The 27,057-nt window shown below is 37.5% G+C and overlaps 2 protein-coding genes across 6 annotated transcripts in view; one reads left to right on the top strand and one right to left on the bottom strand.

Annotated features, from left to right (window-relative positions):
* The window catches only part of LOC139135562 (leucine-rich repeat serine/threonine-protein kinase 2-like), an 88,837-nt gene extending 85,322 nt beyond the window's left edge, over window positions 1-3,515 (bottom strand). For 3 of the 5 annotated variants that reach the window (XM_070703011.1, XM_070703010.1, XM_070703016.1), the window contains exon 1: window positions 3,277-3,515. The gene's annotated coding sequence lies outside the window, so the exon portion shown is untranslated. The remainder of the gene's footprint in view (window positions 1-3,276) is intronic. The other 2 variants (XM_070703017.1, XM_070703018.1) reach the window with 1 other exon arrangement.
* Window positions 3,516-10,889: 7,374 nt separating this feature from the next.
* On the top strand, window positions 10,890-27,008 carry LOC139135560 (serine/threonine-protein phosphatase 4 regulatory subunit 2-B-like). Its single transcript, XM_070703009.1, has 7 exons — window positions 10,890-11,023; window positions 11,118-11,199; window positions 13,251-13,421; window positions 14,229-14,322; window positions 18,898-19,258; window positions 21,168-21,353; window positions 22,162-27,008. The coding sequence occupies exons 1-7, from the start codon at window positions 10,948-10,950 to the stop codon at window positions 22,743-22,745; spliced, it is 1,554 nt and encodes a 517-aa protein (XP_070559110.1). The 5' UTR covers window positions 10,890-10,947; the 3' UTR covers window positions 22,746-27,008.
* Window positions 27,009-27,057: the final 49 nt, after the last annotated feature.

Raw genomic sequence — 27,057 nt, 5'->3', positions numbered from 1 at the left:
GACTTTTCAGAAAACGGCAGGGTATCTGCCAACAAAAGAGACTGGGAAGCCCCGGTATCTCTTAAAATTTTGACAGGGGTAGCGGAAGAAAAATCACTAGAAAGTGATATAAAACCATCGTGAATAAATGGTTCGAAAATACCCATAATGCTATCTTGAGAAGAATTGACCTTGACCTCATTAATTGGGGATAAGAGGGGTTTAACCTCAGACAATGTGTTACACACATTATTAGACTCTAATTGAGTTGATGAAGAAATAAAGCCGGTTGGCTTAGATCCACTTTGACCACTTTGACCTTCACGTTTTCTTTTCAATTTGAAACAATCTGACATTAAATGGCCGTCTTTCTTACAATAATTACAAGAAAGTGTACCAAACTGTTTGTCAGAAGGAGATTGAGACTTGGGATCTGATGATGTGGGAGTGTTACTTGAACTCTGTGAACTGTTGTCATTTGATTTTCTACTGTCCTTTGAAAAATTCTTGGATGAAAAGGAGGAGTTAAATTTACCTGCATTGTTTCTGTATGAAAAGGACTGGGATGGTTTTGCTGAGAAATGAAGATTTGTGGGTCAATGAATAATCATCGGCCAAACGTGCAGCAACCTCTAATGTATCTGCCTTTTGTTCATTGATAAATGTCTTGATGTCACTCCGGATGCACCTTTTAAATTCCTCAATCAAAACAAGTTGTCGTAATTTGTCATAATTCTGACTGACCTTTTCAGAAGAGCACCAACGATCAAACAGTTGTTCTTTTGTTCGAGCAAATTCAACATAAGTTTGATCCTTCACCTTCTCACAATCCCTAAATTTCTGACGGTAAGCTTCAGGCACCAACTCATAGCCCTTGAGAATTAATTCCTTCACAGAATCATAATCTGAAGCCTGCTCTACTGACAACTGAATGTAAATTTCTCTGGCTTTACCCACCAAAGCACTCTGCAAAAGCATAGACCAGGACTCCTTAGGCCAATTCAGACTCTGAGCAATTTTCTCAAAATGGAGGAAATATTTATCAACATCCTTTTCTTGGAAAGGGGGAACTAACCTGAAATGCTTAGTGATGTCAAACTTGTCTGAAGGGAAGAATTTTCCTGACTGTCCAAGCTCTAAACGTCTCATTTCTAACTGTAGTCGATGTTCTTCCAATTCTCTCTCCTTTTCTCTCTGTCTTTCTTCCATTTGTAATTCTTTCTCTCTCATTTGTAATTCTAGTTTCTTGATCTCCAAATTTGTCTGCATTTCTAATTCTAATTTTCTGAGTTCAGAGGTAGACTCGGGCTCATAATCTTTCAGGGTGGATTCCTCAAATTGGCCTAAATCAACTAGATGTTTGGCAATACGGTACTGTATTTCCTCTTGCGCATAGATCTTTTGACTTCTACTTTAAGGAAATTGGCCAGTGTTATGAGGTTGTCTTTTCTGAGGGAATTAAATGTGTCCTGATCAAGGTCACCCATAAATTCGTCTGGTTTAAATTCCGCCATGATTAAATTTCGCCGAGTTCACAGTATACAGTAGTTTTGAAATGCTAGGAAAATGTTGTCAAATGGCTCAAAATATTCGTATCCCGGACGAGCCCCCAATTTGTTACGTGCAGAGAAAACAAACAAAAGGGTGAACTCAGCAGTTTCCGTTTAAAGAAAATTCATAACGAAAATAAAACTAATTGCTAAGTTAGGGATAGAATACAAGCTTTAAAGTGTACAGACTACTTATCTCAGCTGGGACGGCAAAGCTCCAGTCTCAGAGTTGTAACAGTCAGTCGGATGAATGAACAGTCCTTTAGCATGCAGGCTTGAAGTTGCACAAAGTCCACAGTATAAATCCAGCGTTGACAGTGAAGGTCTTGAAAAGTCTTGAGAATGACTACTGCTGGAGTTTAGTAACACACAAGAGACACGATCCCAAAAGTCTGACTGGAAGCTGTGCACGTCCCTTTTATAAAGGCATGTAAGAACAATCTAGAACCTTTTATTGACATGCTAATTACTGTTCTAAAATTATCTCCCTTACACAACTAATCAACTTTCCAGAACATTCCAAACATGACTAATTGAATTCAAGGTTGTGAGGTCATCAAGGGCAGTGACCTTGGGAATGTTCTAGACTGATTGAACTCAGGTCATGATGAGTGTGGGGGAAATGACCTACATAACAATAGTACTACAAACAATATTAGATATATGTTTCAGTTGACCCTCTTTATTCATAATTACATGTATTGCACCAGTAAACTGTAAATCTGTACATTTAGCATAGCATCTCACACACTGTTTGCAGAATGGGTGTATATGAATCTCTTCACTAATTTACGATGCATGATATTGTGAGTTCAGATTTGAGGTCTGCATATTGCAAAACTTTCCACTGTGAGAGGAGGCACCCCCACATCTCCTTTGTGGGTTTGCTGCACTCACCAGCTTTGCAATGACTTTTCATTAACAGTGATGCATGGTACATGTATTTATCTCATCTATTTTCACACTGATATCACTTTCAATCATTCAACTAGTAATGCATCATAAAATATGAAAAAATAGAGAGGTATGAAATTTGATGCCACTAAAGATTACAGGTTGTGCATATGAAAACACTGACATTTGTATGCACTTCATTCTGAAAAATTGACATTGCCTTCAGTTGTGCAGAAAAAACAATTGCTACTCAAATACCCTTTGGAAAAAAATTTGCTGCCATAATGGGTCAAAATAGTTGACACCCCATTTCTTCCACCCACCTCCCCCCCCAAAAAAAATTAAATGGTTCTCCCTCAATATTCTTGCATGACCAAGGTGAAATGAGTATGCAGAAAAGGCAGCAGCTTACACACTCAACAATTAAATCTTATGATCGGTTCTTTCATTGTTTATACTTTCATTCTGGTGGTTTATAGAAAATCAGTTTTGTAAGCTAAAATAGCGTAGTACTTGCTGTATCTTGTATATCTTTCAGAAATCAATGCACCCTCAAGTCAAAAGTTGAGCTGATACAGATTGAAAGTCTAATGCAGGCATGGCATAGCAATGCCTGCAGACTGACAATTCAGCTTGACTGCAATAAAGCTGAATATTCAGGGGGAAATGAACAGGTGCAGGAATAGGGCAACACTGCATAGCCTCCCTAAAAGGCTAACTAAACCTTGAGGTTACCTGGTAAACTAATTCCATGCCAAGGCTGTGAGTTCTTATCATAGGTTACTGAAGTCGGATACAAAACAAATTAAATTCAATACTGAGAGTGGCCGTGGTTAAGCCAAATCTTGTTTACCTCAACTATAAGATTTCCAATACATGGGCTGACCAGCTGATCGTCTTTAGGAATACTGCAAACTGTTCTCCGAAGACAATCCAACACTGCGTGATATCCTACGTCTCAGTTGAGGGGTCAATGAAACTCGAACACATGGCATAATGTGTGACTGGGATCGAATCAATGTGTGCATAGGTAAATAACTAACACAGAACAAACAGGGCACAAAGAGTGTATTATGTAACAGTACTTGGAGACAATATCGCACGTTTTCCAAACCCCTCATTGCACATTGCTGATAAACGTGTGCAGATTATTGTCAGATGCCAGTCCTGTGGTCTGGCTATATGGGCTATTAAACTGCGTAAGCGACGAACTTCAGAAAAAGTTAAGATAATAAAGTTCACCAAGGCTAATTTTTTCATATGTGCAAGCTTTTGGGGTTGCTTATTCCAGAAAAGTCATTCTCGCCGTTCATAACTCGTGCGATTTTTTTACAAAAACACACAAAGACAGAGAAGGAAGTTGCAGTTTAGGGCTTCAGTCAAGTTAATGTATTTTGAATCATGGGGAAAAAGGGCCAAGGTTGGCGCTTTCATCTCGTGATATGGCAGGGACCATCTTCTGATGGGTATGGCCATGTGGTACCTCGGTGTTATGATACTGTCCACTCAAACTCCAGGCGGTGTGTATTTGCATAACATTAACAATAGTATATGCAAATATGCACAGCCTGGTGTGAACGTGAATGACAAAAGTGTTGATATGACTTGTTGACTGACAGTCTCCACCACGCGTGGACAGCACAATACCTGTGATGTAAAATTTACAGTGGTGCTCAAAAATAAATTCTAGTCCAGATAATAATCCAAATCATAACAATGAAGTTTGATACTTTTCACTCATACCAGACTAAGATTTGCATTCGCACTTGAAAAAAATTACAAACCGAATGGCATTTAAATATTCATCAGTTGGTAAACAAAAGTTGTTATAAAGCCTTTGTTGCGGGCGTGGAAAGTGGCAATATAAACATATTCAACCTATGTAAAAGATATGACATATGACAGTAAGTATAACAGAAAACTGATCACTTGGCAAATGATTTCTCAACGGCCTTCGTGCATTTAAAGGCCTGTGTTGGAGTCAGATTGTCTGGCAAGGAATTTTTTTTTTACTAGATTACAATTTCAATGCAAAACAAAAGGCTCTGACACTCCATAATCCTCTTACAGACTAGAACAAACTCGATCTTGTGGATCAAGTCCCTGGCCTTTAAAGCCTCCAAGAAACTTTAAAATTTTTGACATTCTTCCTGATTCTAGTCAAAACGCTTTACTACATAATTAGATCTAATGTAGTATACCCTAGAAAGCTTTTAAAACTTGTGAAAATAGGAATGAAAGGAATGAAGTCCTATTTTCTCTTTGATTTTGTTACCAAGTGAATTACTTTGTCATTTGGGAGAAGAACATGAGTCTGTATTTTATAAAAAAAAACCTGGAGAATACACCAAGAGTTACAGCATGTGGAGTACGTCGAGTTTGGTTAGATTCATTGCCAAATTTTTTCACTTAAAATAATGTTTACTATGTTTATAAGTTAAAAGTGAAAATTGCTGGGGAGTGAAACCATTCTACTACATACCATTCATGGTTTCTGGTATAAGTCTGATATTGAGCCAAATAAATGGAATTTGAATTATCCTGGGTCTCTTACAAAAATGATGCAGTGCATTTTGTGTTATTGGACTCACCAGATTCAAGTAACACCATGAAAGCAACCAAACTATGGCAAAATAAGAAGTACATGTTTCCATAAACCGGGTTACCAACTTCATTCCAAAATAACTTTCTTGGTCTCATGCTTCTGTCCAAATAAAAAATGAAAATATCTTCCGAGCTGACCTACCCTAAGTGACCAAAGGTATGTTACAAGGGACATGTATATTCTGGCACATTGGATATCTTACTTGAATATTGACAATATCCTACTCATTTACCTGGTATAATATCATATTCATACCAGTATATTGATGGCACAAATGCACATATCTGATTGGTTGAAATGTGAACATAACAGTGAGGCTACATTTGCAATATAGCACAGCTAGAACATGTGCAAACTCAAATATGCAAGAATTTAATATACTGTAACGATACCATTATGAACACTTCACCGACAGGTATATTAAGGTCAAATGTGCCTGAGGGATAGATAGTCTGACCCTCAAATTTCTACAATTCTTTTCTGATCTATCACTTGTGGGGGCTAATTTTAAAGCTCTTGGAGAAAGTTCAACTTTCACTGGCCTAGTTTTTCGAAAATCAAAAATTTAGTTTTCCCCCACAGAGTTAAAATAGGAAAGGCAGCCATTTTGAATTTCAAATATCGCAAAATGTTGGGTAATTTTAGCTAGTTCCAAACTTTGCGCAGTGATCCCCAATTTTTATTGTTGATTTGGCAAGAGAAATGTTGAAAGTTTCATTCAGGAAAGTTTGAGCAAAAGGTTAAATTTTATAATTGTTTCTCTCAATTGGGTCAGCACTAGCTCAAAAAGGAGTGCAATTCAAGTCACAGCAGCAGAACAGTACAGCACTTAGGCTCCGTGTGGAGGCACAGCTACACTGGTAACATTGAGCCTGAGCCCTGCAATGCAAAGCTGAAGCATCCCCTAATGTTGCTAGTCATTGCACTTGCAGTCATACATAGTGTTGGTGTATACAGCATTTTACCTCTGGTATAAGAAAACGAGTATTGCATCGGCTTAATCGTGAGATCACGGAGGTTAAACAGCCGCTAGTACTCGCTAGCCTCCCCCCCCCCCCCGAGCAGAAGGGTCACTTACAATATCCCAATCTCCGTGCTTGCTAAACTTACTTTTAAAATGACAATTTATGACCAGTTGTGAACAGTTCAGGTGCATATTGTCCTGAAATGAAAATTGCCTTTCACAGAGATCTCTCTGCACGATAAGATTGTACCATCGGCTGATCGCATTGTTGGAGACAGAGACTTTAATGCACATGTGAAGTAAATAGGTGCTTAACGCCAGTTCTGTTAGAGCAGGCACTGGGTTCAGCTCGAACTGCAGTACTCAGCTCGACAGACTAGCACTGGGTAATCACTGATGTCCCAATGCTATTTGCTTTACACGGTTTGCGGAGGACCTCAGTTACAAAGTTGAAAGTCACAAAAGTAACAAGTTTGTTACCTACCTTTTGAGACAAACACTTGATACATGGCATGAATGAACATCTATATTTTTGGATAAAATACGCGACCAACCATATCCTTCATCGCATCCAAAGTTTCCCCATGTATGTAGAGGGCGCTCTTTATTGCCCGAACGACAGATAACATTCGCGCGCGCAAGACTACTCCGGCCTCAGTCAGAATAAGCCAAGGTTGTATAGGTTGATTTTTGAGGTGGGCAAAAAGTGGTTGAAGTCAAAATTAGCACGTAAAAACCACCAGCTCAGCATTGGGCCCACAGTAGGTCTACAGTTTGCTGCGCAGTTCCCGTAATGAACAACTTTCAAATTCCTGAGGGCGATGTTGGGTGATAGGAAAAAGTGCGTGGCGCCCCCATCTTCCACCAAAAATCGCCGGAGGAATCTTGTCGGCTGGAGAACCACACCTACAGTACATAGAGTCTGTCCTCGATGAAGAGAGCCAACAAAGCAGCTCGTACGCATAAACTTATGCGGATTTTGTTCTCGACAGAACACATCTCTTGTATTTAAAGTACCATCTGAAAAACAATGAAAAGGACACATTTATCAAGTGAACAAAACTTCCAAGAAAGTTTTGAATCGGTCTCTATCAATACATCAACTGGCAAACCAAAAAGTACTGAATAAGTGTCTGTAACAATTATACACAGTGAAAAAACTGCTGGCTGTTGTTGTTGTTGTTGTTGTTGTTGTTGTTGTTTGCATTATTGTTTATGTTTATAAGTCGTGTTGTTGTTGTGACCAATAAAAGTCAAAGAACATGACTAAGCTTATTGTGTGGTTGTTTCAAACGTAATGTAACTTTAGGCCTACCTAAGCTTATACTTGAAGAGAGTGTACGTTTGGAGAGAGCTGCATCGGGGCAAATAATGATAATGTCCTTGTAGTGTTTCTTATGACATCTAGATTACGTTTGAAACAACAACAACAAAATAGTTATGTTCGTTGAATTTTTATTGTTCAACAACAACAACAACGCGACTGATAAAAATACACAACAATACAAACAACAATAGCCAGATTTCTGGGTCCCCGTGATCAGCCCTGAAAAAATAGTCTCTGTCACTGCTACCACTACCACAAGGGAACATCCGGGTTTGTTTTTTGGGGGGTATTTTTACGGAGGGGAAGGGAAGCCAATGGATGCAAAAAAGCGATCCCACTCAAAATTAACTTTCTAAAATATGACCCCCTTCCAACAATTGCAAAATGTGACCCACCCCCACCCCACACACACCCAATTATTCATTTGATTAGATTGATTAATATAACGGTTACCCTTTGCACTCAAAGGCCCTGGGTGGAGTTGACATTTGGAAGTACGATGTGGCATGACGTCTGACTTCGGAAATACTGTCCCCTATAACCATGTATTTTTAGAATCATCATGAAACACTTGTCCCAAAAATATGCAAATTATTGTCATGCACATAAAAACTTGTATGTTTTCCTTATATTTGTTAATTTTCGTAGGACATCCTCTTTAATTCACCATTTTCCATTACCAAACTATTGGTTTCTGTCAAATCAGCATTGACTGACACTAAATTGTGAAAATATATTGTGAATATACATTGAAACGTTTTTGTTCTGACGTATGAGTTGTAATGAAAACAAACGCCCTTTTTGTGGCATGTACCTAAGTATACAAACTCTGGGGTCTCCAAACACAACACTTTTGGTATATGATGATGTTGCGGTCTTTTGTCATCGTCTGAAGTATAAAAGTCATCCCCATACCTTCCTTTTTCCATAACAGTTACTCTGAAGAAAATAAAACAGAAAAGCATGCAGTATATTGTGTTTTCAAAGTACTGTGTATAAAACCTAGTTATAACTTTCCTGTTTTGTTTTCTCGATTTCAAATCACATACAATACATCTCGTTCAGTCTTCACTTGCATTTTTTTTCCTATCAAACAAGTTACTCTGAAGAAACTCAAAGAAAAATGTGTGTAGTATATTGTTTCAAAGTATTTTCCATAAAGCCTTTTACATCATTCTGTAATGAATGCCCCAAATTTATAGTTTGAGATTAAAAACAGGAGCATCTACATGGTCCAAATATCTCGCACTGATACACAGTCACTGGCACACCGTTGCCCTCCGATTAGTGAATGGATAGTTGACAGAAGATAGACTGGCTTACCATCCATCAGTCAAAGTGACTCTCAGAACCGAGTTGTACGAAAGATAGTTGTCCTCAGTGAACTTGACAGTCAAAGTGACTCGTCCGAATAACTGATTGAAAAAAGCCCTTGTCCCATTGATGTCCTTATTAATATTTGTTAATCCTAGTTATTTATAAATGTATGTAAATAGAAGCCCGAAAATATTTGCTCAAACACTTCATAAGCTTATAACACCATATTTTCAAAAATTGGCGCTATTTTCCTACATGACTTTTCAGAGTGTTAGACACGTTAGTGAACCTTGCCATGGCACTTCTTCGCTTGGTCAACTTGAAACTCTTATTTTTGTGAACAAAAGTGCTCTTTTCTGCTTGTTATCACATGTTCAGACAGAATAAAGCCATGTTCGGATTCTGTTTTATATACTTTTCGGTCAATACTGTTGTTTGTTTGTTTTTTTTGCCATAACTCCATGCAAACCTTCATAACATTTGACTCCAATCATTGATTGTAAATTTTGACCCATCTGAAAAGGTTTTGTAAAATTTATCCCCCCGGTTTCCACCGACGACTCCTCGTAAAGAACGAATGCTCCCTAAATCATCCATACCGCCATGTCACCTATAGCAGCATCACCACTGATGTCTCTATCATCATTTCAATTCTTTTTCCCCCTTCTTCCCTCTTCTTTTTTCTCCCTTCATCACTACTAGCACGGATCAATTTGCACACATCCTTTTTCACCTTGTCACCATCACCAGCCACACACATTCATATAACACTGAGATTGAACAGCTGGCGTACGATTCAATGAACTCTTTTGTGTTGTTTTTTACTTGTTTTCTTAGTTTAAAGATCAGAAGCTGCATGTCTTGATGATTTTTTAGTGTTTCTGTTGAAGTTCTTTTGACTTTCCCTTCACGATGTTACAGTGGTTGGTCATTCAGCAACTTAGTATTTATTACTATCCTATAACAATGATGGAAATGCTTTGTCAATTGACAATGAGATGACTAACATGATACAAATTCGAACTGCAATCTCATGGGGAAAGGAAACTGTTACGAAAACAGTGAAATGTTATGGAGAATGAAAAATCACTAGCTGAGGTCACCGTAGTATTATTATAGGTCTAAAGGCAAAATGAAACCTTTCCTGTTGAGGATACGGTTGAACTGACGACAGGTGTCCGGAGTTGCCGGTGTACATGCATAGAGAGAATCTCTCTCTATGCATGTACATCGGCAACTCCGGACACCTGTGGAACTGACGAGCTTGGCACGGCAGGTAAATGGAAAAATAAATTCACGGGGGACTCGAATTTGCAATTTCACCGTAGATAAGAATGATTGAACCAGCGATCGATAGCGACCCGTACGGCCGTGCGGCGCGAATCCAGCAACCGGTGGACGTAAGCTTACACAGGACCCCGGCGGTGGCAGTCCCCGGGTTGTACCCATGCTTGTTACCCAAGTTTGAAAAGTACCCCCTTTCCTAGAATATTTCTGAGAAAAACACCCCTATTTGTGGCAAATCTGGGAGAAATTAGCTGTAAAAAACATACCCTTATTTTCGAAATCTAGGAGGTTAGTATGTTGACTTCCAGGGTTGACCCTGGAGGTTGACTTTGTATACATGTACATACATCACAAATGTTTGTCCTCACCTGATTTTAGTCACATTCATACACAATCATCTTCCTTATCCGTTTGGATCTGGAGTTCTCTGCTGGCTCCTGTGTGACAATACACCTCCCATCATCTACTGTCCCTCGTGTTTCTAGGATTCTTTGCTTATTCTTCACATTGTCAGTCTTTTTTCTGGATTTTGCATTTATGTTTTTCACAAATTCTTTTAGTTTAAGTTCATCTGGCTTAATCTCGGAGGTTACTCTGAAAAAGTACCCCTTTTTCTCGATTTCACGGACCTAGAATCTCCGAGATGACTGAAGAAAAACACCCCCTTTTCCGTGAATTTGGTAACGCGCATGGGTACCCACCAACCCGGGGACTGCCACCACCGGGCACAGGACTCCGCGACCCGGGCACTCGGATTGGTTTTGTATCACAGTTACGTACGTTTCCATACAAAAGCCAATAATCGTAATTCTTGAGCAGGGGTTTTAATTGAAAATTGCGACCAATACGAATACGAAATCTCCTTCTTCAGATTTTTTTATTTTCAGACCACAGACGTAGTGCCTCGATGACATGTTCATGATATTCAGTTCAGTGATTCACCGGTAGGGCTTCCTCGACGGGCGGTGCACTCGTGGTCGTGAAAGCCATATGCCATATAAGGTAGTGTGACGTCATCCGCGCCATGTTGGTGGCCCTTTCTGCTGACAGTGAAACCGGGAGAATGGATGACCCGGACTGTGTTTTGGACGCATTGAACGGTCAGTTTGTGACTTATTTTGGATAATCTTCATGTAAAGTTCCCATAAATTAGTTAGGGAATGCTAAATGGCCTCTCCTGCGCTCTCTTTACAGATTTTGACAAGAAAGGCGGCAAGGACATCCCTCCTAACTTGGAGAAGCTTTTGTGTGATATTGCACAGACCGGAGAGACAAGGTTGGTTGACTGCTTGTGGTTAAAATAGGCATAATCGGCCGAAGTTACTGACGACTTTGCCACTTGATAAATTGAGTGTCACGTTCGACTTTTGTTTATTCGAAATACGCTGAAATTTTGAGCCCTTTGTGGCTAGTATGAGTAGTACAGCCCGGCATAGGCATTTAGCGCGCCATGTTGTGACGCAAATGTTCCGATTGTCCTTCGACATTTTCATGCGACTTCCGCGACGTTTAAATATAAATTTGGTTGCATGCCATGCGCTGCGCTCGAATTTTTTCCATTGGCAGTTTAACTCATTCGCCAACCGACACTGCGATATGCATCAACAATTCGCCTATACCGCCATTATAAGGCAGACGGGTTCAGGCCTGCGCTGTTTTCGTCTGTCACACAGCTGATAATTGGAGTTTATTGACCTCGATTCATTTATTTGTACACAAAGCATGTTGCATGAAGAAGTCCCTATGTACGATGAAGTGAGCTACATGCCATATTATTTCGTCCCTCCATAATGTGCTACCCGCCAGCCAGTATATTTGAATTAACATACAATTTGATTTTACCCGTGTGAATATTTAATATTCCAGACAAAAACTATGTAAATTTGACTTAACTTTCATTCATCATTTAATGTACCTGTCCTCCCGTCTTCAATCAAAGCTCACAACATAATATAAAATAATGAGGAAAGCAGTTTGTTGTAACTTCATTACTAGAACTACATTCCTGTAGTTTAGAAATTTCTGTTTTGAATTTTTTTAATTTTGAATTTGTGTTGAAGATGTTAAACAATATTTCTTGATATTTTAGAAATGTCTTGGGTATTGATGCAAAGCTAATGCAGGTGGCAAAATTAATATTCTTTTTGAGTCCAAAACCACTAGTTTTCCATTTTGGACAATGCAACATGTAAAAATATCAATGGCCCTTTCAGACATACCGTATCTACCATAAGGATTTGAAACTCACAGAAATATTGATGATCGTCAGTTTTAAAAATGACAAAGCCTGTGATCGAACCAAGGAAAATTTCATTATTTGGCTTTAGATTGAAGATTTTACCAGTCTACGGTCTATTCAAGCCATAGAGGCTGTTGTAAGCCGCACATAACCCCTAATCTAAGCTAAATATTGTCAAGTACCTTGAGAAATTAATATTTTTGAACATTAACGCAAAAATATTTAATAATTCTGTTCACAAGTTTTAGAAGGGAGGTTTATCAGCAGATTATGACCGGTTTATTTCTTTGAGATTGACCATGACCTGTTTCCATTCAGCCTACAAAAATATATATATACTGGTAGTCTACATAAACCACCACATTAACCCTTTGAGAGCCATAATTTTTCCCATCAAAATTTTAGTGCAACATTTTACTATATTTTTCATTTTCCTGTAATTTTTGACAATTTTTAACAAAATCAACATATTTCATTGGCTACAGTTTTTTATCAAAATTTTAGCAGTTGATTTCTGGGGTATATTTTATAGAGATGGCAAAAATTGACTTTGGTGCTCAAAGGGTTAAATTTTTTATTTCAAATACTGTACCATGATATGTTGAGTTTATTTTACATCGCCATACAGTTGCAAATATGAAAACATTTTCAAAGAAACAATGTCATTTGTTGCAAGAGAAATTCTGTCACTGGTTACTTATATCATAATTTGTTCAAAGATGAATGTTAGGCTGTAGAATACCAGTGCTACATTTACAGTTTATTGAATGTGCAAAGAAGACACTTTTATTTCTAGTGACGCTTCATTTATGGAATGTAGGTGAATACTTCAGGCAACACGCAAGTCATTCCATGTTAAATAAGACTGTGTGGAGAAAAAATTGATTTTTCCAGGGAATGCCCAGAAAATTCCCCAAAGTTTCAAGTTTGTCGATCCTTCATAAAGATAGGAAATGCAAAATTGTGTGATGTAAACTATGAAGATGTTAATTTCCAGAAATATTTATAAACCAATTTCTAATGAAACCATGATTTCATACCCAGCATGCAGTATGATTCTGTAACTTGCTATCTGTCCTTTTCTTCAGGTTTCCCTGGTCAAAGCTGAAAAAACTGTTCATCTGCAAGCTGGAACATGCCATCCAAGAATTTGTTGATTCAAACCCCAATGAAGAAATCCCAATCCTTCCCAATGTTGAAAATGTAGAGTATGAAGAGATGAGACAGAGGCTGTTCAGAGCATTAGAAATGTTCAACAGGTAAGAAATGCAACCCAAGAAATCCAGGCGTATCGTTCACCAAAACGTACGTGTGGTTATCATGATTCAAATGTCATGATTTGAGATATGTAACGAATGGAATAGTTATTCAATATTTAAGTCTTTGCAACGGCAACTTTTTATGACAACCGGAAAACTTGCCATTGTTTTGTAACCTGAACAACCCCAGTCCCTGTCGACCGGTCGGTGATCACCATTGATATCAGTGGGATAGGGCCAAACCATTGTGGTGAGAGGGTTTGAAGCATACATCAATATTCAGACTGTTGATTGCCAGTTAAAGGATGACTAAACAAATCAAATGGAATGTGTTTTCATCTACCTGTCAGCTCCTTCTTTTGGCCTTTGTCCATACATGGACGAAGGCCTAAAGACGGATTGGAGAGCATACACAAGTTCAGACTCAGATCAGGCACTGTGTCAATTACATGTCCCAATGCTGTTTGCTTTACATGAAAGGACCTTGGTTACAAAGTCGAAAGTCACAAAAAGGCCAAGTTTGTCACCTACCGTTTAAGATAAATAATATTTTTCATAAAATACCGGTAAGTTTGTGACTACCCACATTTTTCATCACATCGAAAGTTTCCCATGCCTGTAGAGGGTGCTTTTTGTCGCCTGAACGACTAAGAACATTCGCGCATGACTATTCTGGCTCCAGTAAGTTGAAGTTTGTAAGTTTAGTTTGCTATCAATGTTTTATTGAGACAGGGCAGTGAAGGAAAGCTGAAATGTTACATTTTACGTTCACAACCATTGAACCATGTTGTTGTGCATTGTTTGTAGTGCTCCGTTCACAATACAGAGACTTTGTGAGTTAGTCACAGAACCAACCAAGTACTACAGTAGGAGTGACAAGTTCATGAGAGGAATCGAAAAGGTGAGTTTCTTCACAACAGTGGTTTATTACCTCCCATTTGCCATACATATATGGCAATGGGAGGTTATATGGTTGAAAAAAGTCTGTATGTGAGATGTCTGTCTGTATGTATGTATGTATGTATGTATGTATGTATGTATGTATGGATGTCTGTCCGTCCAACGCAAAAACTCAAAAACCGCTGCACGTATTGAGCTGATTTTTGGTGTAGTGATGCCATATATGATGTAGATGTGCCGTTGTTAAAATGAACTTTTTAGGCCCATAGATATGCTAATGAGGTAGAAAAAAAAGCGAAAATGGTCAAAAATCAATAACTCAGGAACTACTCATCTGATCATTGTCATATTTGGGTTTTAGGTACCTTGGGCCCAACTCATTTAAACATATAGATTTGATGTCAATATTTGATGCTTTCTATTTTAAATGATTTTTTTTTCTTTTTTTGCCATTTTAGTAAAAAATCTTTTCCTCTTAAACCAATGGTTGGATCGCTTTAAAATTTGGCGTGCAGGTACCTTGTGAAAACTCAAAATAGAATTTATCAAAATTATGGCACAATTTGCATATTTGTATTTTTGGGCAATTTTTGCCATTTTGGTTAAAAAAATCTTCTTTGAAACTGTGTATGCCATTACTTTCTAATTGGGTGTGCAGGTTCCTAGGAGTGACCTGAAGATGACTCTGTGAACTCGAGCTGAAATTTGCAATTTTTGTGGTACTTTTTGTCATGCTTTCAAATTTGGTGCATAGGTGAAATGTTGAAGGTTATTCATACAAAGTCAAGTACTGCCTGTGTGAATGAGCAGATTATGATTGTGCTGTTCCAGGCTGAGGTGCTATTTATAGGAATGATGCAATGTTAGACGGTAATTGATGTTTTAACTGAATTTGACTTACATTGTATGTAACTCTTGTACTGTATAAACCCTATTAATTCACCCCGGAAAAAAATAATTAATATGATTTTAAATAATTGAATTAATGAGGATATCAACAAAGCCAAAATAATTTTAGTGTAGAATTATTAGAATGTTCAACTTTTTTGACAGTTCATGGTGAAATGCTTACCATCTCCGAGGATAAAACATGTAAAGGCAACTTTCCTGAATCCCAACTTTGACATATTCTGGACCGTCATATATTGTGCTCTGTATGTTATCTGAAAGAAATTGCTCATAATAGTTTGTCATGATAGGTTGGTCAAATAAATAGAGATAGAGAAAGTTCCAATTTCCATTTATGGTTGACTTGGTAAGGATAAAATGAAATTACTTTTTGAGGAAAAAATAGAGTGATCAATTAAAAGAGTGGTCAAAGTGATAGGGTTTTTATGGTAAAGCTGGACTGTAAGATTCCTCATGTGCTATTTATAGCAATTATGTAATCTGTGTAAACAGTGCAATGAAAGTGTTACATGATTCCTTATAATGCTTTTGATGACCTTGAACTTCTTAAGTTGCAAACATTTGTCTCTTCTGTGTGCTTTCTCTGAGTACCTACAGGCTCAACTTATTCAACAGAACTTACTTGCAATGTTAATTTGAAAGTTAAAATGTGCTTGGTTAATAGGATGAAAATACTGATAAAGATAACCAGCTGAAGATTCTTTATAACCTAACAGATATGCTGTTTTTTATAACGTAATGTTATTAAGCAAGTCTTGTTTACTTTAATTAGAATGTAATTAAACTCTCATTTATATTATTATAAGCAGTAGTATCAAGTTGATCAAGTTAATATTGACAAGTTGTCGGCTGTTGGAGGTTAAAAGCAGTAAAAATAAATGTATGTATGTATGCATGTCTATGTGTTTGTCTGTCTGTCTGTCTGTAGACCCACGTTTTTTGGAGGGTCTATGGTCTGTCTGTTTGTATGTATGTATGTAGTAGTATGTTAGTTATTATGTGCGGATGTATGTCTGTCAACATTAAAACTCCTAAATCGCAGCACCTACCATCTTAGTATTTGGTGGACAGGTGCATCGAGGGGTGGAGATGTGAATTTGTTGAAATAAACATGTGAAAGTCCAAAATATGCAAATGAAGGGGAAAAAAGGAAAAATCCTGCAAATTGCTAAAACTTTGTAACCACTGGCCAGATTTGGTTGAAACTTGGTATGCAGGCTCTTTATAGTGACTTACTGTAAGTTACATTTCTTCAAATTGTGGTGAAATTTTGAAAGTTGTATTTTTTGGGCAATTTCCCGTTTTTTGTCAAAAAATCTTTTCTGAAAGCACTCATCCCATTGCCTTGAAAACTTGTATGTATGATCCTAGGGTTGACCTTTGTCAGATTTGTTCAAATTGTGGTGAAATTTTCATATTTGTATTTTTGGGGCAATTTTTCCCATTTTTTGTCAAAAATTTTCTTCCAAAGTATTTGTTGGATTGCTGTAAAACATGATAGTCTTGATCCTAGGGTTGTTTTCTGTCAGACTAGTAAAAGTCATTATGAGATGGAGCATTTCATATTGCTGGGGTATAAGGTTAATTTGGACTTGCAATGGAATTTTCTTAGTCAACCTGTAAGAATGCAATGTCATGGTGTACTAGGGTAGTAAATATCGCTGCAAAATGGGAGGACAGTGTCATTGACACTATTTATTGAAATGAAGAATATCACATTTTATGTGATAAATGTGAAAATGATGCACAGATAAATACAAGAAAACTAGTTTACATGTAGCTTATCGAATTTTTTCAAATGCATGTAGTCTGTTGTAGCACAAGTTGTTAAAGGTCACAGTAAGCATGCTCAGGATGCAATTATTTATCTGCATAGGCCGCTGCAAATTTTCATTTGTGATATAAAAAAGTGATTCTGTGACCCTCAGATACTTTTGAAACATTTTCAATAAGCTTACATCCCAGTGTCACACTCTGTATATCATTTTCAAAGTCAGCTTGTAATAGTTTGACCTCAGCACATTTTTGAAACATTCTCAATAATGTTATATCGTAGAAGCATAGCTGCTATTCAATATTGAGATTCTCAGTCAGGATAGAACAGTCTCAGTCTGCATCTCAATTGTGTGATCACCATAAATTTCATAAATTTGTACGTTCTGAAAATATCCACAAACATCTTCAAATTTTTCTGAGAAAAAGAATGTGCCATAATAATTGTTTTGGAATTGTTATGAGGGACTGTGAAACGACTGTCAGCTTGCAACTGTGTTGGCCTCTTTTGGCCATCGGCTGTTGGCCTTGTGATTACAGCCTGATTTGAGATCCAGATGTGTGTTCCTCCACTCTATACAAAACCAGTGCTCTGGTAATGATAAGGCAAGAAAGTGCTTTGTCGCAGTTTAAATAGCAATGAAATTTTAAGATGGCATAAGCCATCAAAATATGGGATGATAATAATATGGTTAAACGACCGGACTTGTTGTAACCTGATAGTTATGAAGATACAATCAAGGGATTGATGGCCTCTCTTCCATTTCAAATGTAAAATGAACCGGAGATTGGATCTCCAGACATACATTACACAAGCTCAGAATCTCTCCTTGATGACAAACGATATGACAGTAATTGGTTCAGAATGGCAATTTGATATATTTTGCTTTGCTGGATGAAGAATACTCGAGCAAAAAATATGGAATACAAAACCTTTGTGTGGCTTAATTGCACTGCGTACTAGCTGAGGACACATATTGAAAAATGAATCTTTATCATCGACATGTCATACACTTTTGGATGAATTTTTTCCTTTTCATTTGATGGAGAGAAGATGGAAAATCATAAATGGAATCTACTTGTAGGGTACAAAATTTTGTGTTTGCCACCTGTTCATTTTAATGTTATATAGGGCTCAGCCCTTGGTGTCGCACCAGGGGTTATTAGATTTTGCAATTTTTATCATGATAACTACCTATTGTGTTTAACAAGGGAAGTATTGTGCCATCATTATTGTTGCAATAGAAACTGCACAGCCCAACTTCCACTTGCAAGCTGAAAACTATAGTGTTCAGTCTAAAAGCTCACAATTTTTGCATCTAGTTATTGACACAGAGGGCGCGTTCCAAAATTAAATCCCAGCATTCTTTGCGTATGTCTTCGTTTATATGCACAACAGTTTTCCTTTCTTTTTCTGTTTTTTGAGCGTGATAGTAATGATATTTTGTATCAGTGATATGGTGGATAATAATACTTACTGGCTATATAAAAGGGATATATTTTATTAATGGTGTGCTATAAAATAACACTTTGCAATTTTCGTATTTGTTTATTCACAAGCACTCAAAAAAAAACATGACGGCGCCCATGAAAGTCGGGTACACTTCCAGTTACTCTTGTAGTATATTATAAATCTGCGCATGCGTAGTCAGTAAGCGGCTGGCGCGACTATTAAAAGGAAAAGCTTTTCTGACAGGATGGTTCTTTCCTAGTTTTAGATCAAAAGCGTTACATTTCATTTGTGTTTTTGTCTCCTCAAGATTCTGCCAATTAACTAGGGACCATTTTCTTGTGTATTCTGTGAATATACTTTTTTCGTCTCTTGTGTTTTTCCGAGACAACACTTAAAATTTTTGCTTACAAAGGCTTTCTTGTGCTGACGCCTCATTCACAGAATGTTCTCGTCGTAACTACAGTACAGCCTCATAACACACATACTACCTCAGAACACATTACAAATGGCTCGGCCATGGTCAACGGCATCGCATCCGACACCACTGCCCAAGAGAGAAGTGAATTTGAAAGCAGGCCCTCAACACAGCCAGTGAGCACCCATACCAGGGAGGAGAGCAGTGTGGATGCCTTTGATGCCAAGAACGATAGCTGCAAAGAAATGCCGCCAGAGGCGGCAACAGAGGCTATGGAAGTGACCGATACCCAGGTAGCTAGCAGTGACTCGGTAACAACAGCTAAAGATATGGGAGCTGAAGAGTCGCCAAGTATTGCTGATGTGGACAAAGAACCAGAAATAGAAGGTGAGAAACTCAAATGCACATGGAAGTGATAACATCACATTTGGTTGTGTCAACTTCTCTTATGATCAATGCAGAAAGCTGTCTGAGTAAAATCAGCAAATAAATAAAATCAATGTTGTCATTGCAAATTTTTGATATGATGTATGGACTATTTTATGTATTTGTTTTCACCATTATTTATTTAAGGTAAAGGGCGACGAATTCGGACGCGCACACGCTTTAGAACGTTTCTGCGCAGATTTAACTCCAGCCTGTCGCAAATGGGTTACTTTGTAGCGCATGTATTTAACATCACCTGTCATTGTTGAAATTGCGCTTTTACCTAATTTTTTGACCCAGTCTCTTAGAAATACATGTGACCTATAACCTTTTCATATTTTGACCCCCTAGGAAGCTGGTTTTTATTCAATATGAGCGAAAAATTAACATTTCTCTCCCATTTACATGGCGCATATTACCCATTCACCTGGAGATATTGTAAAAAGTAGCGTGGTGACACCCTTTTATTAAAAGTGTAAACTAAATGGTATTATGTCAGGATTTTATTCGCCAAGTTTGGTCAAAATGACACCATTCAAAGCGACAGGAAGAAAGTTCGAAAATTATGTAGTGATATAATTTCGATATCGTCATTTTGTAATCGATACTTATGTAAAAATTTCTTTACAAACATCATGAAAACTATACATTCGATGGATATGGATCTTAAGTCTTGGTATTTATTAAAATTAACTCATTTGCTAAGCTTTTTATAATTGCTTTCTTTAGTTTAAGTGAATTATATCATTTTTATTTATTTCTAACGACGCCATTTTAACGTCCGTTTCCATGGAAACGAGCGTGGTGACCCCCATTTTTTATTTTATTTTTGCACTTGCACAACTTCCAAGAATATTTGTGCAAAGTTTCAAGAAAATGACACCACAACTTAATTTTGACGTAATTCGTAGTACTTCACCTTAAGAAACATTGATAATAAAGATGATTTGAAATGGGGCATTCATTTTCAATTTCTTAGTCGTTGATATTTAGGTAGCAGAAAGATGAGCAGCAGAAAAACATGAACATCAATTTCATTTCAATCTTTCTGTGCGATAACATAATAGTCTACTCCATAATAGAGAATATACAGCCCCTGTTACAAACCTGTACAACCAAGCTGTGTCAATAACGACAGTGCAGGTTATAACAAGTACTACACAAATCTATATAGTGTGCCATTATAAATACTTTGGTTTCTATGGTGATAATGGCATAGATTTGTGACAGGGCCATAAATTGTGCATGTATCTTTACCAGTTTTACCTGACCAGATGTAGTTCTTTGCTCAAAGACTTATGACAGGTTCTGAAATATTTGCTTGCATACGTACAAACATACATACATACATACATACATGCACGCATACATAGATACATACATACATACATACATACATACATACATACATACATACATACATACATACATGCATGTACTGTCTGATAAATGTCCTGTCAGTTCTAGGATTACTTCAATTTTCTATATTGTACAATTTTGCAGACCAGGTTAACGCCCCAGAGATTCAACCCTGGATACAGCTCTGTACGTATTTCAGACCTGTGGCCACAGCAATGGATGCTGCATGAAAATTTGAATTGCTGTACACAATCATGTACCAACAGATTTGATACAGGTCTATTCGTCCAGCTTTTAAATCTTAACAAATTACCCGGTACAAGATTTGTAACACAGGCTATTACAAATACCCTGTAACAGGGACTGATTCTGGTTCCAGGGTGTGTCCTGTATTATATCTGCAGATTTCTTCTCGTGTCTGTGACTTTTGAAGCAGAATCTTTGTGTTCCCGAAAAGTAATAAAGTGTAGCAATTTTCGAAAGATTGATTTCCTTCTGTGAAATGTTTCAGAGCCTGACAAAGAAAACAAACCAGAGGCCACAGCCGACAAAGCTGAAAATATGCAGGTATCATCCAGCGATGCAGATAATTCCAGTGGTACTGAAACCAGGAGTATGGAATGTGGAGATTGTCAAACAGAGTCCAATTCAGTGGTTTCCACAACAGTACCAGAGGACACTAGTCCTCAAGATACAGGTAATAAAAAGAATTTCAATCTTGTGAATTTAAAAACACAAAGACACAATTGATTACCATGAAGACTTTCTCTCCCACATAAATTTGCCCTTTAGGAAGTCTGCCCTGTAAATCTATTTATTTAAAACTAACTGATCTTTAAATTTAGACATGTTAATTATTATTTAATTACAATTAACACTTCAGGAATTTGGAACAAAAATATTGAAACAACGTAATGCTGAAAATGCTAGTATTGACATGACCTGTAAAGGCTTTAGTATATCACCAAGGGATACAAGAATTGTCAGTCGTTCAAGTTACATGTATACATGTGTGCAAGTGACAGATACAATTACTAGGAGTAGATTTACTGTACAAACTATCCCAAACATCCTGTTAGAGGGCGATCAGCTGTACAAAGGAAAAATGTAATCTCAGTATTACACAAGGTGCTCATGTCATAGAAATTTACAGATTGACCTGAAAAATTTGATGAACTGGATGAAACAGACAACCTTGTGAGGCAAGTTCTGTATAGAGTCAGTATGGCATACAGGTACATGCAAAGTTTTCCCTTTCAATCAGACTGTATCAGAAACCCAGTTTGCAAACAGATATACTCCAGGTGTATGAGCAATGTAACTGTGAGAGAGCCCTACTCTTTGACTCCGTTAATAATTCAATATCATTGGATATAAGATTTATGTACCTGATTTATCAATTGATAGACTGGTCTGGTGAAGAAAGATATTGACCAATCAAAATCCACCTTGCAAAAAGTGCTGCAGGCTAACTGCATATTTAAACTGATGTTCCTCCCCTCTAGAAAAAGCCACTGTTGAGAAAGGAGAAGTGGCGGAAGAGAAAGATGAACCTGACCCCAAGAGACCAAGATATGACAATGACTCACAGGAAACACCGGCTGCACCAGATAGCATCAGCCAATCAGACACAGCCGGTGATAAATCAAACGTCCAAGCAACTGAAACAGAGGAAAAGGGCAAAGCAGCTGAGGCAGAAGATAATGTGACAGTCAGCAAATCAGAACAGGCTAAAGTAGGAGAGGAAGAGAATGAAAGCCAATCAGAAGAAAGTGTTTCCTGCCCATCAGGGGAAGAGAATAGTCCAGCCAACCAATCAGATGAAAGTATGACCAGCCAATCAGTTAAAGAGAATAGTCCTGCTGACCAATCCAACGAGACTGCGGAAAGAGAGACTCCTGCTTCAGAGGAAACGCGCACAGAGACAGACACGGAGGCGAACGATGACAAACAATCAGTACCAAGCAATGAGCAGACTAAATCTGAACCTGAATGTGAACCAGAATCAAATGACAAAGATAAGGAATCTGAAAGTCTAGAACAGACGCCTGACTGCACTGAAACAGAGGAACCGATGGACCAGAGCTAGAACAACCACTTTATTTTGTGTTTCTTCATCTCACAACAACCAGGGAAAGTGATCACAGCCTTGTATACAGCATTTGGTACCGTACAACCAACTGTGATGAATATGAAATAGCAAGGAAGTGCAGCAGGGTATACCATTACACATCACTACCAAGCTCATGCCCCGTATTTTGTCCCAGAAATTTGAATTTTTGCTTATTTTGTACTTTCTTTTCACATTTTAACAAACTGTATGACATGTAGAAAGACAGCTATTGTCTCTTTAAATGAAGGATGGGTTCATCTACCGAGATTTCTTGGCCTTTGCCATGTGCAAACAGTATCAACATGTTCCTGTCATGAAGGAAAAAATTTTTAGTTTACAGTGGTATATTCTAATGTTTCACTTGGTTTGTTGGATGACATTCCAACCCTCCAAACAGATAAAACTCAAAGCAGCAATTGCTGAACAATTAAGTGTGCTTATATGATCATCTGTCTCAGCTAAATTTTTTAATTATTAGTCCAACCATGCTGGCACAACACCAAAAATATTTCTAACCAGAGTGATTGTCTGAATTACAGTACCAGATGTCTGCAAAGTACCGCGTGTGTTTGTGCCATGAAAGCTGTTGTGCAATCAGTTTGATTTAGGTAGTCATGATTTGAGCCAATGACATCAGACCCTGTCAGTGTAGCTATTTTTGTCCTACCAATCAGTTTCAAATCTCATTATATCTTTTCTCTGTGACACCCAGTATTCGTGAACAGAAGACCTTCCTAAGGTGTACCACAGACCCTCAGGGGTCTATGGGCGTACGAAAGTGCTAAAGTTAACATCTTTTGGGGAAACTCAACAGATACATTTTTAGGGTCTTGCAATATTTGCCAAGTGATATTTTGCAAACCATGATTTTCATAAAGAGTACCACTCCAAATGATTGAGATAGGGAATGTGTACAGCTTTTTATGCAGTGCGCTGTCAAAATCCACCAAAATCATCTCCACTTTACAGTGTGTCCTGTAAGGCAATTCTAGCTAAATTTGCCTTTCTGTACAATATCAAAAGTTCAGGATAACACATCTAAATCATCTTGACAATAGACTATATCACCTACATATTAACAAGGAGGGGTCACACTGTTGTTATCAGCAGAAATAGCAACTGGTGGACGCAGATTTAAAACTCAAGCGCAAAGATGACCTTTCAGCTTGTTTGTTTCACAGGTTTTTTGTGTGTTTTCACTCATTCTCAATTAATCTTAATGCATCTCAATGGCTGAAATACCAACTCTCAGTAATAGAGTCACCCATAGCATTATGTTTTTTGTGAACATGTTTTTTTCACTTCTATTTGTAGAATGAGAAGTATTGACATCCACAGTTGCCTAAACTAACAGTTTTTTGGTTCGTCTTACTAACGGCTGTAGCATTCTTTGACTGTGAAGGATAATAGACTCCAACTTGACTATTCTTTTCTAACAGATTGTACCTGAATTCCCCATTAGGGATTTTGATGGATGGGTCATCCATCTCTATGTTTTGGGGCAAATGTGTGCGTATGAATATCAACTTCACATAAGGACATTTGCATACCACAAGATTATACTAATTTGTTATGTTAAGCAGTGGAGAACACTGTTCACTTATGTAGAATACGGTCCTTCTAGGCCCGTGTGTAGAAGAATGCTTGCAGTGGTGTGACATAACATTTTTTTTCCCCTTTGAATTTTAACCCTTTCACCACCATGGTTTGGCCCAAATCCATTGTTTTCTATGGTAAAGTTGGACCGGTATACAGGGAACTGGGGTTGAAAGGGTTAATTCTTATGAGTTCATTTCAACTGCTTACCGTTTATGTTGATAATCAAGAGTGAATGAGCAGATCTCCATGAGTTTTTTTGTAAAACAATTTAGTTGGCGATACCGTAAAATTCAAAATAACAGCCATTTTCAGGTTTTATTTTTATTGATAAATATCAATTTCACACAAAATCTTGTGTTCAACTCCCTATTTTTATCATTGTATTTCTAAATGACTCCACAAAATTGAACACAGTGAGAATGGTAACACATTTACAGTGGTTTGCAATGAACCATTGACAACACAGGAACTAAACATACTGTCATCTATTGCATGCCTCGTATTTCGAACACTGTGCCTTTCATAAGATTCAATAGTAACCTGTTGATGACATCGCGGGCCACAGTCATCATTTGACTGAAAGTGAACCGGAACTATTTTCAACTTGACAGCTTCAAGGTTTTAATAAAATTACGTATAGAAAACTTACTTTTTGGAAAATTGTGCATAAAAACATTCAATGAACCGCATAACAGTGATTTGAATATACCAGTGCGCCATTTGTTGATGAAAATTGTTCTGATTTTCAATGGATTTTCATCTAAAACGTAAATAAGGTGTATGATTGTCATTTGAAAATAAACTCAAATATTTGGAGTAAAAACTATGTAAGAGAGGCATGTAATAAAAACAGCCAAACAAGGTACTATGTACCCTTGGGGCAGGAGATCATTTGCCCGTCTGGCGTCGGGCAAATGGTCACCTGCCCTCAGGTACAAAGTCCCTTGTTTTGGCTATAGCTACTTTGCAGTCATATCAGTCAGTAACAAAGAATCAACTCTGCAAATGTTGAAAACTTGTCTGGAAGGAGGTTACACATAGTCAAAACAACAACAACAACACATCCACACACATCCAGCTAACCGTCCAGAACACATTTGTGAATGTTGTTTGCGCAGATCTTGTTATGTTGTCTTACGACGTCCTTCCAAACATTGTTTCAACTTTTGCTGTGTTTTCTCTGTGCTTGAATGATATTACCACTTGATGATAGTTACACCTGAAAGTGTTTGTACAGTAACTCCAGCAATAGATGGTATGTTTAGTTCACGTATTGCCATCGGTTCGACGCAAACCACTGTAGAACTTTGTTCTTGGCTTTGTCTGGTTTGTTGTCAGTCTTTGCACATTAACTCATCAACATGATTTGTCAACAAACTGACAACCAGACATCTCAGCTTCACTCCTCTAAGAAGTAAAGAAGGAGAGTTGATGAAAGAAATGGTTGGTTGGAAGGCCTGAAATCTCTAATAATTGACAGCCAGTGTCCTTTGACGGAAAATGTACTTTGTGGACAGTTTTTCAGACAGTCAAATTTATGCAATACTTATCTGGTCTGCTACTCCTGTGAAATCATTTTGGAAGCCATACTTGACGAAACTTTGATCATTCTTTGCTGTGAGAAATTCAGAAATTTTTCCCAGGAAAGAGTTAACCGGGGAATAACATCCATTTTGAATTGCAAATATCAGTAAACTTAGGTGATTTGTTTTTCTCATCACAAAGTTGCTCAGTGACCCTAGATTTTGATTCTTGAATGTGATAGAGAATTGTTTAAAATTTCCATGAGGAGCAAGAAATTTTCTATGTCATGGCGCCCTCTACCTTGAAAGCAAATTTACTTTGTTTATCAGCCCAGTAATCAATACAAACTGTACAAAAAATTAGCAGCGGTAAATTTGTGATGCTGTGTATGATTTCTGATTTGAGTCAGGATGATTCAAAATGAAAGTGGCTTACTGACTTATTTAATGAAATATTGTTTACTTGTCTGAATGATTTGAACATTTCGGGGTCAAACTCAACAATCAGAGACAGATATCTGTGTGTGCGTAGATAAAAATTTCCTTTCCTTTTTTTTCCCTTTTTCCTGCCTTCTTCCCCCCTGCTGCCTTCGAAATCATCACAAAACCATGAAAGAGATTAATGAATAGATTTTTCACAACTTGTAAAGTTGTAAGGTTCTTGTAGGTTTTGTAGCAGTAGAATCATAGAGCGAGATATTTTTCCAGAAATAGTAGAATATTGTGTCCAGATGGGAGTTCTCATCCTCACTGCAACTTGACGTTTCTTAATCTTAATGCATTTTTTTACCCAGTGTTATGTGTGTGTAAATGTGAGCTGTTTTCTTTGTCCAAAATATGCCAGAGAAATCCTAATTTATTGATTCATGTGGAAAATATCTACTTCCCAGTTATCTTCAATCTTCTATTATTCCTGCAGTGATCCCGTCAAAGTCTGCACATGATTTTTTTTTTCCATTTCAAACTATAAAATTAATATGTACCAGTTCCCCACTTTTCATTGTGTGTGTTTTTTTTAAACTTACTGCAAAAATACTTAGGAATTCTGGACTTTGTATTGAACTGTCATACCATTCAGAGATGTCACATTATGTAATTAAAAGAATATGGCACTGAAGATATACGTAATGTTTGTGACTGTGGTATGTTGTGTATGTACGTGTCAG

This window comes from Ptychodera flava, chromosome 6, assembly GCF_041260155.1.
Source record: "Ptychodera flava strain L36383 chromosome 6, AS_Pfla_20210202, whole genome shotgun sequence".
NCBI lineage: Eukaryota > Metazoa > Hemichordata > Enteropneusta > Ptychoderidae > Ptychodera > Ptychodera flava.
Note: the sequence above shows the minus strand (reverse complement) of the source record. Positions and strands in the feature narration are given on the sequence as shown.

Excerpts from the sequence above, each read along its gene's own strand:
- LOC139135560 (XM_070703009.1), top strand. The coding sequence starts at position 10,948 with ATGTTGGTGGCCCTTTCTGCTGACAGTGAAACCGGGAGAATGGATGAC. Across the intron at positions 11,024-11,117 it reads TGTTTTGGACGCATTGAACG|ATTTTGACAAGAAAGGCGGC; the intron begins GTCAGTTTGTGA and ends CTCTCTTTACAG. Across the intron at positions 14,323-18,897 it reads TCATGAGAGGAATCGAAAAG|AATGTTCTCGTCGTAACTAC; the intron begins GTGAGTTTCTTC and ends CCTCATTCACAG.